General features: G+C 43.7%; 2 protein-coding genes across 2 annotated transcripts; one reads left to right on the forward strand and one right to left on the reverse strand.

The window, feature by feature from the left end:
• Positions 1 to 591: 591 nt before the first annotated feature.
• Positions 592 to 3823, forward strand: LOC310773162 (uncharacterized protein; the record flags this gene model as incomplete). The annotated part of the gene is made up of 5 exons (XM_083633072.1): positions 592 to 640; positions 832 to 925; positions 1354 to 1441; positions 1921 to 2236; positions 3732 to 3823. The coding sequence occupies exons 2-5, from the start codon at positions 870 to 872 to the stop codon at positions 3821 to 3823; spliced, it is 552 nt and encodes a 183-aa protein (XP_083489198.1). The 5' UTR covers positions 592 to 640; positions 832 to 869.
• LOC310773163 (putative nuclease HARBI1) lies at positions 3456 to 6158 on the reverse strand (the record flags this gene model as incomplete). Its single annotated transcript, XM_083633073.1, has 6 exons — positions 3456 to 4065; positions 4162 to 4288; positions 4437 to 4658; positions 4803 to 5051; positions 5239 to 5450; positions 6072 to 6158. The coding sequence occupies 6 exons, from the start codon at positions 6156 to 6158 to the stop codon at positions 3832 to 3834; spliced, it is 1131 nt and encodes a 376-aa protein (XP_083489199.1). The 3' UTR covers positions 3456 to 3831.
• Positions 6159 to 11203: the final 5045 nt, after the last annotated feature.

Consider the following 11203-nt stretch of genomic DNA (forward strand, 5'->3'; position numbering starts at 1 on the left):
CTGTAACGCAAGTGAACGATCTTTATAGGTGGCATTTCTAGGTAATAAGTTGTAATTAGGCTGTCTGAAACCAGTTTGATACATAAGTTCACTGAATTTGCAACCTTTTTAGGTACCTAGTTATGGATAATTTTTGATAATTTTTGAGGAACCATACCATGCACACTTTGGTGGGCTAGGGTATCCCATGATACCTTGCGCCCTTGCAATCCACGAAGAAGAATGAAGCTCTCCCCACAAACTTCCTCCAATGGCCGCCCCCACAAAACCTCCCGCAACAGAAAAAGTGAAACGCCCATTCGCTAAATAACAAGCATCATCGCTTTCTTTTCATTTTTATTTTAGAATAGTCAATAGCGTAAACCATTACTTCATTTCAGTGCGGTCAGTTGTTTGTACGGTGTCAGGAAAGTCACGTTTGAAGAATAGTAGGAAGCATCTTAGCTGACGGTGTTCTGGACAGCAGCCACTAGTTAGGTGGCTAGCGTTTTACCCGCTCCGTGCGCGCGCCTGCACCAGGAGTACAAAGAACTTCATGACCAGTGCTCTGCCATGGACAGCAACGCAGAGCCAGGTACTAGCAACATGGCTAGTCTTGCTTGCCAGCCTCCCCTCCCAGACCCTGCGTTCACCTTCAAGTGTAAGTGAAGTTCGTTTTTAACCAGCCATTACTTAAGCACACATTTGTTGGTTGAATGTGTAACGTTATCGATAAGAAATACGCTAGGTAACGTTATGCATTCATTAGCTGATGATGACGTTAGCTCCTTTGGCTTCACCTCTGCTCACTGTCTAAATAAATTACACCGTGGCAACTGATTTATTTTATAGGGACAAAACAGGATACAGCAAAGCTGATTAAGGCCAGGATGCGGCTCAAGAAGCTTTTTACAGGGGACAGGAATTCGGCTATCAATGGATGGAAGTAAGTTACACACCAACATTGAACAACACAGCTTATTATGCTCTGGCTTTTGCTGTGGGTTGATTTGGGGGGGGGGGGGGGTTAGCTTGATTTCACTCAAATTTAAGTAACCAAATATCCCAATCAGACGATATATAAAGATGAGTAGTCTAATCTAGATTTCACACTCACCGAGTTGTCTCCCCAGTGTAGACAGTTCTACAATTCAGTGCTAAATCAACATCAAACATCTCCCCATATGGGTCCCTGTGCCATGAAAACATTTGAGATGAACAAATCACTAATTTAAACCCCTCCATTTCATAGAGGTTCATATGCCCAGTTTTCATACCAGTGTTGCCAGGTGGGAAATATTGAATCACTGATGCTGTCACAAATGGACACAGCCCACAAATCCTGTGTGTTTTGTGTATGTGTGTGTTTTGCAGTCAACTGCTAGCTGATATTGGGCTGGAGGGGAAAGTGGACTTCAAATCTGCCCAAAAAAAATGGGACAACTTGAAGACCCAGTACAAGGTATTAATTGTTCTTGAGTGTTAGCCACAGGCCACTACTGCATTTTACTTTATGCACTGTTTTTTTTTTTTTTTTTTTACTTTTTATTGACAGATTATTATACGTTCTTACATTGTATACGTTGTAGATATGTACTGCCATAGATTTTTTTTTATTTTTTTTATAGACAAATAAAAGAAAAGACAAAACCACAACAGCCGCAACAGCAGCAACAAAACAAACAAACAAAAACAAAAAACAAAACATATAGAGCAGGGAGTCTACTTTTCATTGTACATTCATCTTGGATCCAAAAAAATAAAATCTGGCCTAATGGGTGTTATATATTGAACCCAGCATTCCCATCTTGAGGTAAATTGTTCTACTTTATGATTGATAACAGCAGTTAGTCTTTCCATCTTATATATATCCATTGTAATATTCATCCATTCTTTCACTTTAGGGCTCTTTATGCACTGTTCAATTGTCGTTTCTTCTAGAAACTGAAAGATCCACCAACCGGTAGTGGTACAGACCGCGGTGAGGGTACACCGGCCACCTGGCCTTGGTACAACCTGATGGACGAGGCCCTGGGAAAAAAACATTCAATAACGCCTGCGGTGGTGAGGGCCACGTTGCCTTTGGAGGGTGTGCCAAAGCCAGCAGCTGAACAGGAGCGAGGTGATGGAGAGGAGGAGGCAGCGGCGGCTGGAGAAGGAGAGGCACGAGAGCCAGAAAGAGCACAAGAAATGGCCCCAGCCCCACAACAGAGGAAGCGGCGTCGCCTCGCCGATCTGATTGAGGAGGAGATGGAGCGTGAAAGAGAGAGGCAGGCGCAGAGGAGGAGGGATGAGGCAGAGCGAACCGACCGACTCTTCTCTATCCTAGAGAGATTTATGGATAGGCGTTGAGCATTTTCTTTCTAACTTATTTTTAGTTTAAAGGAGAATATTTAATCCAGAAGTGTTGGTACACAGGTAACCTCAGGTTTACATACAATGTACAACTTCAAATACAATAAGAGACACGGGCAGGAAAAACGCAACGCGTTTCAACCTCACTGGGTCTTCGTCAGCCTTCAGCCTGATGAAGACCCAGTGAGGTTGAAACGCGTTGCGTTTTTCCTGCCCGTGTCTCTTATTGTATTTGAAGTTGTACATTGTATGTAAACCTGAGGTTACCTGTGTACCAACACTTCTGGATTAAATATTCTCCCTAAAAAGTAACCAGTAAGCTCCTTTTTCCATTTTGATTCTATGTTGACTTTGAGCTTGCTTGCTGCCACTTTCTCTGCTCCTAGTTTAAAGGAGAACAATGCTGATTTATTTTGCACATGATCTCAGACATCTGAAAACTGCAAACAGTTTTGCAGGCATTCATTTAGGTTGACATTTATTGAGAGTTGGTCTGTGTTCATTTGTGGAGGCAGTGAAGTCATTCATGGACAAATGACATCACTCACTTGAACTCAAATTAACTTTCAAATCTGTCAAACTAAATGAATGCCTGCAAAATTGTTTAGAGTTTTCAGACATTTGTGAGATCATGTGCAAAATAAATCAGCATGGTTTTTCAGTGAAGTTCTCATTTGCATTTTGTTTCATAAACAATGCAGATTGATCTCACACATATCTGATAACGGTAACCAATTCTGCATGCATTTATTTAGACAGTTATTGAGAGTTGATCTGTGTTAAGTTGTGGAGGCAGTGTTGTCATTAATGACATCACTCAACTTAACTCAAAATCAACTCTCAATAACTGTCTAAATAAATGCATTCAGAATTGGTTACCGTTGTCAGATATGTGTGAGATCATGTGCAAAATAAATCAGCATTGTTTGTCAGTGAAGTTCTCTCTGTTTCATGTTGGTTGAATCAACCCAGTTTTGACTGAAATTAAATGAAATGTGATTTTTTATAAATGGTTGTTCAAGGTTACTTGTAATAAAATAAACAAAAGATTGTTTTACAAGCAAATTGTTTTATTTCAAATGTAGCAAAAATAAACTGGGTAACAGTGGAACACACTCAAACTAAAAATATTTACATTCACAGTACAACAGATTACAAAAATTCAAGAATAATTTTACAAAACAACAAAAATAATCATTTTACAACTATTATCAAATGGTACAAAAGTTGATTTGCCAAAGGGTGGTTGCCAACTCATTTGTATATAACCGGGGTAAGGGGAAATGCCACAAGACTTACTTCACATTACAGGACAGGATCCCGGACAATTGACGCCACAGACAGACTTGACAGCACAAGACACTAGACAACGTGCTCCGTTAAGACCCTGCTTGGAGGGGAACTGCCGGTGTCGGGCTTCCGGCGGACTCTAACGTTAGTCAACAGGATTCAGGAGAACATTATGGGAGAACACCCAGACGCACCATAAGCTTGAGCTCAGTGCAGTGCGTACTCATGGCCACCGACCACATCCTGGAGTGCGCTGACTTGGGTTGATAGATGGTCACGCAGGGCGTTCCCATTCATTTCCCCAGCTTGTGCCTCGCCCCCAGCCTCATCATCAGCAGGGTCTTGCCCATCTTCTTCCTCCATGATGTCACCCACTCCCAGGCAGATGTTGTGCAGTGTGGCGCATGCCATGATGACATCTGGCACAAAGGTGGAGTGTACCTTAGAGGGAAACCAAAGATTAATTCAAGGATAAGTACATAAATTATTTCTCTTTGAATTTGCTCATTTGCTGCGGTCATTCTCAGTTTAAATTACCTCCAGGGCCTGCAGGAAGATGGCTCTCCACCGGGTCTTCATCATTCCAAAGGCTCGCTCTATGATGTTGCGAGCCCTGGCGTGGTGGATGTTGAAGCGCAGCTTCTCTGCACCTCTGACAGGTCTCCTGAAAGTAGGGATGCACCAATGAACATTTTGGCCGATACGATAACCGATATTAACATTGCAACATTGGACCGATATGAATATGTAAAAGAAAAAAAGACTAACATCGGCCGATACGATATGATTGCCAATATATCGTGCATCCCTACCTGAAAGGAGTGATGAGGGCCAGTGGTCTCTCCAAACAGGGGTAGCCACTGTCTCCAAGGAGGAAAGTGCCAGGGGGAGGGTAGGCAGAGTGGTAGATGGGGCTTCGCCGCAGCACCCTTGCGTCATGCACTGACCCCGGTGTTCCCACGTAAATGTCAATGTATCGGCCCCTGCTGTCACACACTGCCTGGAGTTGGATTGACGTGTACAGCTTTCTGTTCCTGTACAGGGGTAAAATCAAAAACAAGAAAATATTTGTGAGCCTGTGAGGAAATGTGTACAATGCATTAAATTAAGTATTATATTAATGTAATACTGCTCTATGCCTGAAATATGGCATGGTGCCTGAGAACTTTAAGCCTTGCCTGTAGCATTGTGCGTCCTCTTCCCCAGGTGCCTTGATTCTCACATGGCAGCCGTCAATTGCCCCACGGGCATTCCTGAATGCCGGGTGCCTGGCCAGGTGAGCAAAGCCATCCCCAACTGCCCTGTGCTCCTCCTCTGTCTGTGGCAAACGGATGACACGAGGGGCCACATTGAGGAGTTCCGTCGCCATGCGGTGGACCAACAGGTGGACTGTGGAGCGGGGTATATCGAATGCTCTGGATGTCACCCTACAGGTTAGGTAGGAATGGAGATTGAGACCATTACATAATCAATACCAGTTATGTTAAAAATGTATTGTAGTCTCGTCTTTCCACCAAGTAATAGAAAAGTATCGATAGTGGTATCAATAAAGATTCAGATCTTTAAGCAGTCTCTAAAATGTAATTAATAAAAATTAACTATCCCCATTCTTACCTGTAGGAGGTACCAGCTCCTAACCAAAAGAGGAAAACTAGCACTTCCAGCTCCGGTCCCCAGCCATGGTGCCTCTGAGGGTCCATCATGCGTAGGAGGGCTGTGATGGCGTCTCGGTGGAGCCTGAAGTCTGGACGTGTGTCTCCATCATCAAAGTACAGGCGCAGCAGTGGCACATGAATGTTCAGACGGCAGTAGGTAGTCAAGTTCTCCTGTTGGGGGAGATGGGGTCACGTCATGTGTACATTTTAAAACACTTGAAATCTGTTTAAAGTTTAAGCCATTTATGTCAACCAATCAATTTACCATATCCATACATTCATTTATTTCCTACATGTACTTATGAAAAAGGGTCAAGTGATTTTAAATTTCTATTCACCTGTTCTCTATTCATCATCGTATAGTAGTGAACATTTGACCGTCTCAATGTTAAATGTTGTGAATTACTGTAACCATTAATTGTATTAAATCCTAATACTTCAATTTAGCAATCTGTGTTCTAATTTATTAAACTGATTGATGTATGTATCTGTGCATCTGTATTTGCAAATCGTAATGAATTATGACTGCTCTAAACTATCTTGCTGGCTGGCTGAGCCAACGGGGCTAGCTGGCTATGTCATGTGGGGTATAGCATAGCATCTAACGCTAGTTCTGTGTCTTTGAGACATTTTAAATAATCTCTTGGTCCATTATGTTACTGCAATGGCCAACCCCTGGGCCCAAGACAATAGAGCATAATTTTACTTCACTGGAAGAACGTCACAATTATGTAGTAGACTGTCTTTTGTCCAGTCACGGAGCTAAATTTGCTAACTTCAGGCCTACTGTACCTGGTCTGGTTCGCTAGACAAAAGTGCCGCCCACCGCTTCAACCTCCCCATCCTGGCACGGTCCTCCTCGGCCTCTTCCTCCGCCATCTCCTCAAAATAATAATAAATAATAATAAAAAGAAACAGCAGTTCTTCTTCCATTACTACGAAAAACGTCTGGCCGAAAAACAACTGGTTTAGCTTAGCTTGATCTATCTTGATCTATCTATCTATCTAGCTATGTCTAGAACGTTCCAGCAGTCGCTTCTTCTTCTTCTTCTTCTTCTTCTTTCAAGTTTCCGGCAGTGTCGCGGCTACTAGGCGTGTTGCACTGCCCACTGCAGGACAAGGATAAAATGACGCTACCTTAAAGCGCCAGGACGTCTGAAACAAGTTTATTTTTCAGTCACCTATATTAAAATTGATACCTAATTAATAAAGTATCTAGTTAGGTAGCTAGGTGATAGGAAGCTCACTTGCGTTACAGACAGACCCAGTGTGTCGGCTATGCCAATCTACACCCCGCCGAGTGAGTTTTTAGTAATTCTGAGGAGATCTATTATTTACGTGGTGTTGGCCTTGCCAATTACCCAGGGCGTTCCCCTTCAGTCTCAAGAAAACCCACAACAACTAACTTAGGTTCTTTTATATCAGACAAACAGTTAGGTAAGGAATTATAAAATTTAATTCAACTTACCGAACTGTTTGTAGATATCCGTTCGATCCAGGGCTGGACTGGGACCAAAAAAGCTACCTGCCATGTGTCAGACAGGCCCACAATTTCGAATCGGCCCAATTTTTCGAGCTCGCGCTCGCTTCGCTCGCGCTCGCATAGATACTCAAAACCAAAAAATATAGAGTAGATTACTTTGGACATAATATAGCCACACAAACATTTCCCGTATCTGATGTATCTTTCCCCATAGTCTGTTACAACTTTACCCCGCTCGCCGGGCGCTTCTGGCTCATACTGAGCGCATTAGCGCCAGGCGAATGTAACGCATTTCCCATTTTACACTGTGCCATTTTCACGTCTAGGTCTAAATGCTGGCTCCTACCTGAGTCTTCACGTGAAGTTAAGACGCTATCCGATGTAAAACATCCTCTTCTTTTAATGACACCTAGTTGTTGCATCCAAATTGTTGCATAAAATCCACTTTTCTGTCGCTCAAAAACCGAAAACTAACAGTTGCTATGGGCTGGCCCAATTGTACGTGGACCAACGTTGATTGGTTAGAGGGCCACTCCAGAGACCAGAATCATTGACGCCTGAATGGACTGCGGTCACGCCATCCGCACTTTGAGGAAGCGTAGTCGCGCTATCTGCATGTAAAATCCATTGAGCGTCTACTTCGCTCTGCACGGTAAAAAGAGTGGGTGAGCCCCTCATGGTGCCTTCAGGTACGCCTCGTACACCCATAAACAGATACTAATGGCCACAGAGCTTGTTGTAAACAGCACAGATAATGATGATTGGGCCGCTACCGGCCCAATCAAATACATAATACATACTTTTTCACCAACCTGACCGGCCCAAAACGCAGCGGCCCGCCGGCCATCGCACCGGTAAGAATACATTACAGTCCAGCCGTGGTTCGATCGTGACGCCAGTTGATAGAGAATGAAATTCCACAGCCAAAAGGTAAACAGTGAACCACTTGAAGGAAACCAGTTGAAATGAAATGATGGAGCCAGGAGTCAGAAGAAGTCGTCTGTTATGATGTATTGAACACAGATCTTGGCCAAGAGATGCACTCTTGTATATTCACGGATGGATACACAGGCTTACATACATTGAACAGATACTCAAAGATACTTATAGGACACACATCAGATTACATGTCTTGACGCACATCAGATTACATGTCTTGACGCACACTGGAAGGCCATTCTGTAGACTCAACCTATCTGTTATTCTGGCCCTGCAAAGAGAGCACCGTGGCAAGGTGACAGGGCACAGTGTGCGATCGAGAGGAGCTGCAAATATATGGTACAAGTTATCTAAATACGTCTGTCTGTGTATGTACACAGGTTATCCAAATATGATGTCTATCTGTGTATGTACACAGGTCATCTAACTATGAAGTATGTCTGTGTCATAACTATATGTAACTAAAATGGAAATGTATATGAATATATTAATAACTAGTGATTGTCCAAATAAAGGCTAATGTGATGTAAATTTTCTCTATCAAACGCTATGAAAATCATGTTGAGAGCGCTGTTTTTTTGTGCTCCGTTTGTTTTTCCCCTGTAGTCGCGTGCAGTACAGATCAGAACACAACGACCACACGGACGGTCACCAGCTAGTTTCTGTTTGATGTTGTTCACTGTCAACATGAAAGGCAGATTATTGCTAATTCTGGCAGCAACAGAGGTTGAAAATCCCTCGGGAGGAGAAAAGGTACAGTAGGAAGAGTGTAAAAGACGATCAGGGCGCTTTTCCTCAATGTTCAACTTTTTCAGCTTAAAAACGCCCACAGCGCTCCTCCAAAAACAACAGACGCCACCAGCGCTGAAACGCCAGGTGCGTTCATTAAAAGAGGAGCACGTCTAGCGCGTCCTTACATAGAGAATGCAGAAAGACGTTGGCAGCTCCAAAAACGCTATTGGTCTGAATGGCCGACAGGCTGTGCATGACAGCTGATGTGTTTTGCAGACAGACAAACAAACAAACAACTTAATTTTTCCTTCTTTCTTTTTGGGTGTGCCAGCTGCCTGTGTGGGTGGCATTGGTACACCCAGGCGCACCCGTAGCTACGCCAATGCTCCACCACCGGCGATAGCTGGAGGCATTATTTTTTCGGACGTACAGTACATCCAGGCGTCCGTCCATCCCATGCTTGTTAATGCGGTATCTCAGAAACACCTTGAGGGAATTTCTTTGAATTTGGCTCAAACATCCACTTGGACTAAAGGATGAACTGATTACTTTTTGGTGGTCAAAGTTCAACGTCACGACCACCCGTTCCATGTTTGTTAATGCGATATCTCAGGAACGCCTTGAGGGAATTTCTTCAAATTTGGCTGGAACATCCACTTGGACTCAAGGATGAACTGATTAGATTTTGGTGGTTAAAGGTCAAAGTTCAAGGTCACTGTGACCTCACAACCATCCATTCCATGCTCGTTAACACGATAGCTCAGGAACACCTGAGGGAATTCTCAGGGAATTCCTTAAAGCTAGGCTCTCGCCTGTCCTACAGCTCGCCGAGCTGGCCCTGCAGCTCGCATTTGCAGCTCGGCCGCTGCGTGGCCTTGCCCGCAGCTCGGCTGCTGTGTGGCCTTGCCTGCCCTATTACAGCGCGCACAATGTCTCCCTCTCCCCCTCTCTCTCTCCCTCAGTCTCTCCCCCCTCTCTCCTCCTCTCCCTCTCCTCTCTCTCCCACTCCCTCAGTCTCTCTCGTGACTTTGTGTGTGATTGCATTTGAATGTCTAAGAATGCAACGCCATGTAACTGGCTCGTTAAGTCTTGCATTCCAGGGAATTACGTTAACGTCTGCGGGTCTTATTGACATAAGTGGCTCGAGTGCTCGGAGGAGAGAAAACTATCTGAAGCTTTCTTTGTTGGAGTCCAGGTATGTTTTACAAGAAAGTGCTCGTCATTGTCGACGACAACGTTATCTGACCTGGCTAACAGTGGATACTCGCTTGCTTGCTGTGTACCGGCTCAAAGTAGTACGTTCTTTATTTTGCCCCCTGCACTGTCCGCTCCAAAAACAACTCTTATTTTGCGCCGTGACCGCCGGAAGTGTTAACAGGACCCAGAAGAATTTGGCCCACTGTAAGGTCTGAACATAAGGTGAATAGCCTTGTGTGTGTGAGTGAATTTATGACATCGCTGATGTCATCAGTGATCATCACTGAACTATAGCCTTGTGTGTGTGAGTAATTCACTGATGATGTCATTTATCAGTATTCCAGGGTCCATACACCTCTGGAATTCAACTCTCATTTATATGCTGATGATGATTATTTGGTGCACGGACTCAAGGTTGAACTGATTAGATTTTAGTGATCAAAAGTCAAAGTTCAAGGTCACTGTGACCTCACGTCTGTCTGTTCCATCAAGAAAGGGGGCGGGTATAGGTAAAAGGGGCCATAGAACCTTATGAACCTAAAATTCAAGGAGAGCAAGCAAAACATTAATGAGGGTTTCCAACTTCCAATTCATTTGGTGATTCAGTGCCATGTTACTTCCTCCCTTTTAGACACAAAATGGGTGAATTGGGTGGGAAGTGAAAAAGGCTACTGCCTGAAGAACGTATGAAATGCAAATATGAAGAGGAATATCGAACATTTAAAGTGGACATGGGAACTTGTTTTTCTTCATATCCATGGGTTCAGGAAAATGCATTTGTTTTGTGGTAACGTCATTTCACAAATTAAAAGGTCCCATTTCCAACAACATCACAAAATAAAGCACCCACGGTCCAGTACGACTTTCTGACAGGTGGAGAGCTGAAGAGCTGGTGAGACTCAAACTGAACCAAACTGGTTTCAGGGAGGACGCTTTGAGATTGTGGCTCTTGCAAAACTATTTTCTGTCAATGTGGCTCCTGAGTAGGGCAAGGTTGATTATTACCACACAAACACACATGCGTGCGCACACACACACACACACACACACACACACACACACACACACACACACACACACACACACACACACACACACACACAGATGTGCAGAAGCAGCACAAAACCCAGACGTGTTAGATAAAAAGTGATAGACAGTGTATAAGGAGGCAGCCCTAAGCTATGTTCCCAACAGCAAATTTAAACACTGTCGAGGCTAGGGGAATCTAGGGGAAGAGAAAAGATTGTGTCGAACCCAAGCCAACGGTGCTAAGGTAGGTCATATACAGTATGATTACCAGAATAAATAGGTTTTAAGTGTACATTCTAACATTTCAAAGGAATTAGAAGTGTAAGAGGTAGTTGGTTCCAGAGATAGGGAGCTCGGTTGGAGAACGTACTGCCGGCTGATTTGTTCTTGATTCTAGGGACAGTCTGGTCGCCAGCATCCTGTGCCTGGATGGCATGAGGGAGAATATAAGGGATTACAATAATATGAGTTAATAACAACTTATCTTCAGAATGAACTAGCCTTTAGTTTTTATGTTCTACTTTTCTTCAAGTGTGCAGACAAA

Source organism: Poromitra crassiceps, assembly GCF_964638095.1.
Source record: "Poromitra crassiceps genome assembly, chromosome: 3".
Taxonomy (NCBI): Eukaryota; Metazoa; Chordata; class Actinopteri; order Beryciformes; family Melamphaidae; genus Poromitra; species Poromitra crassiceps.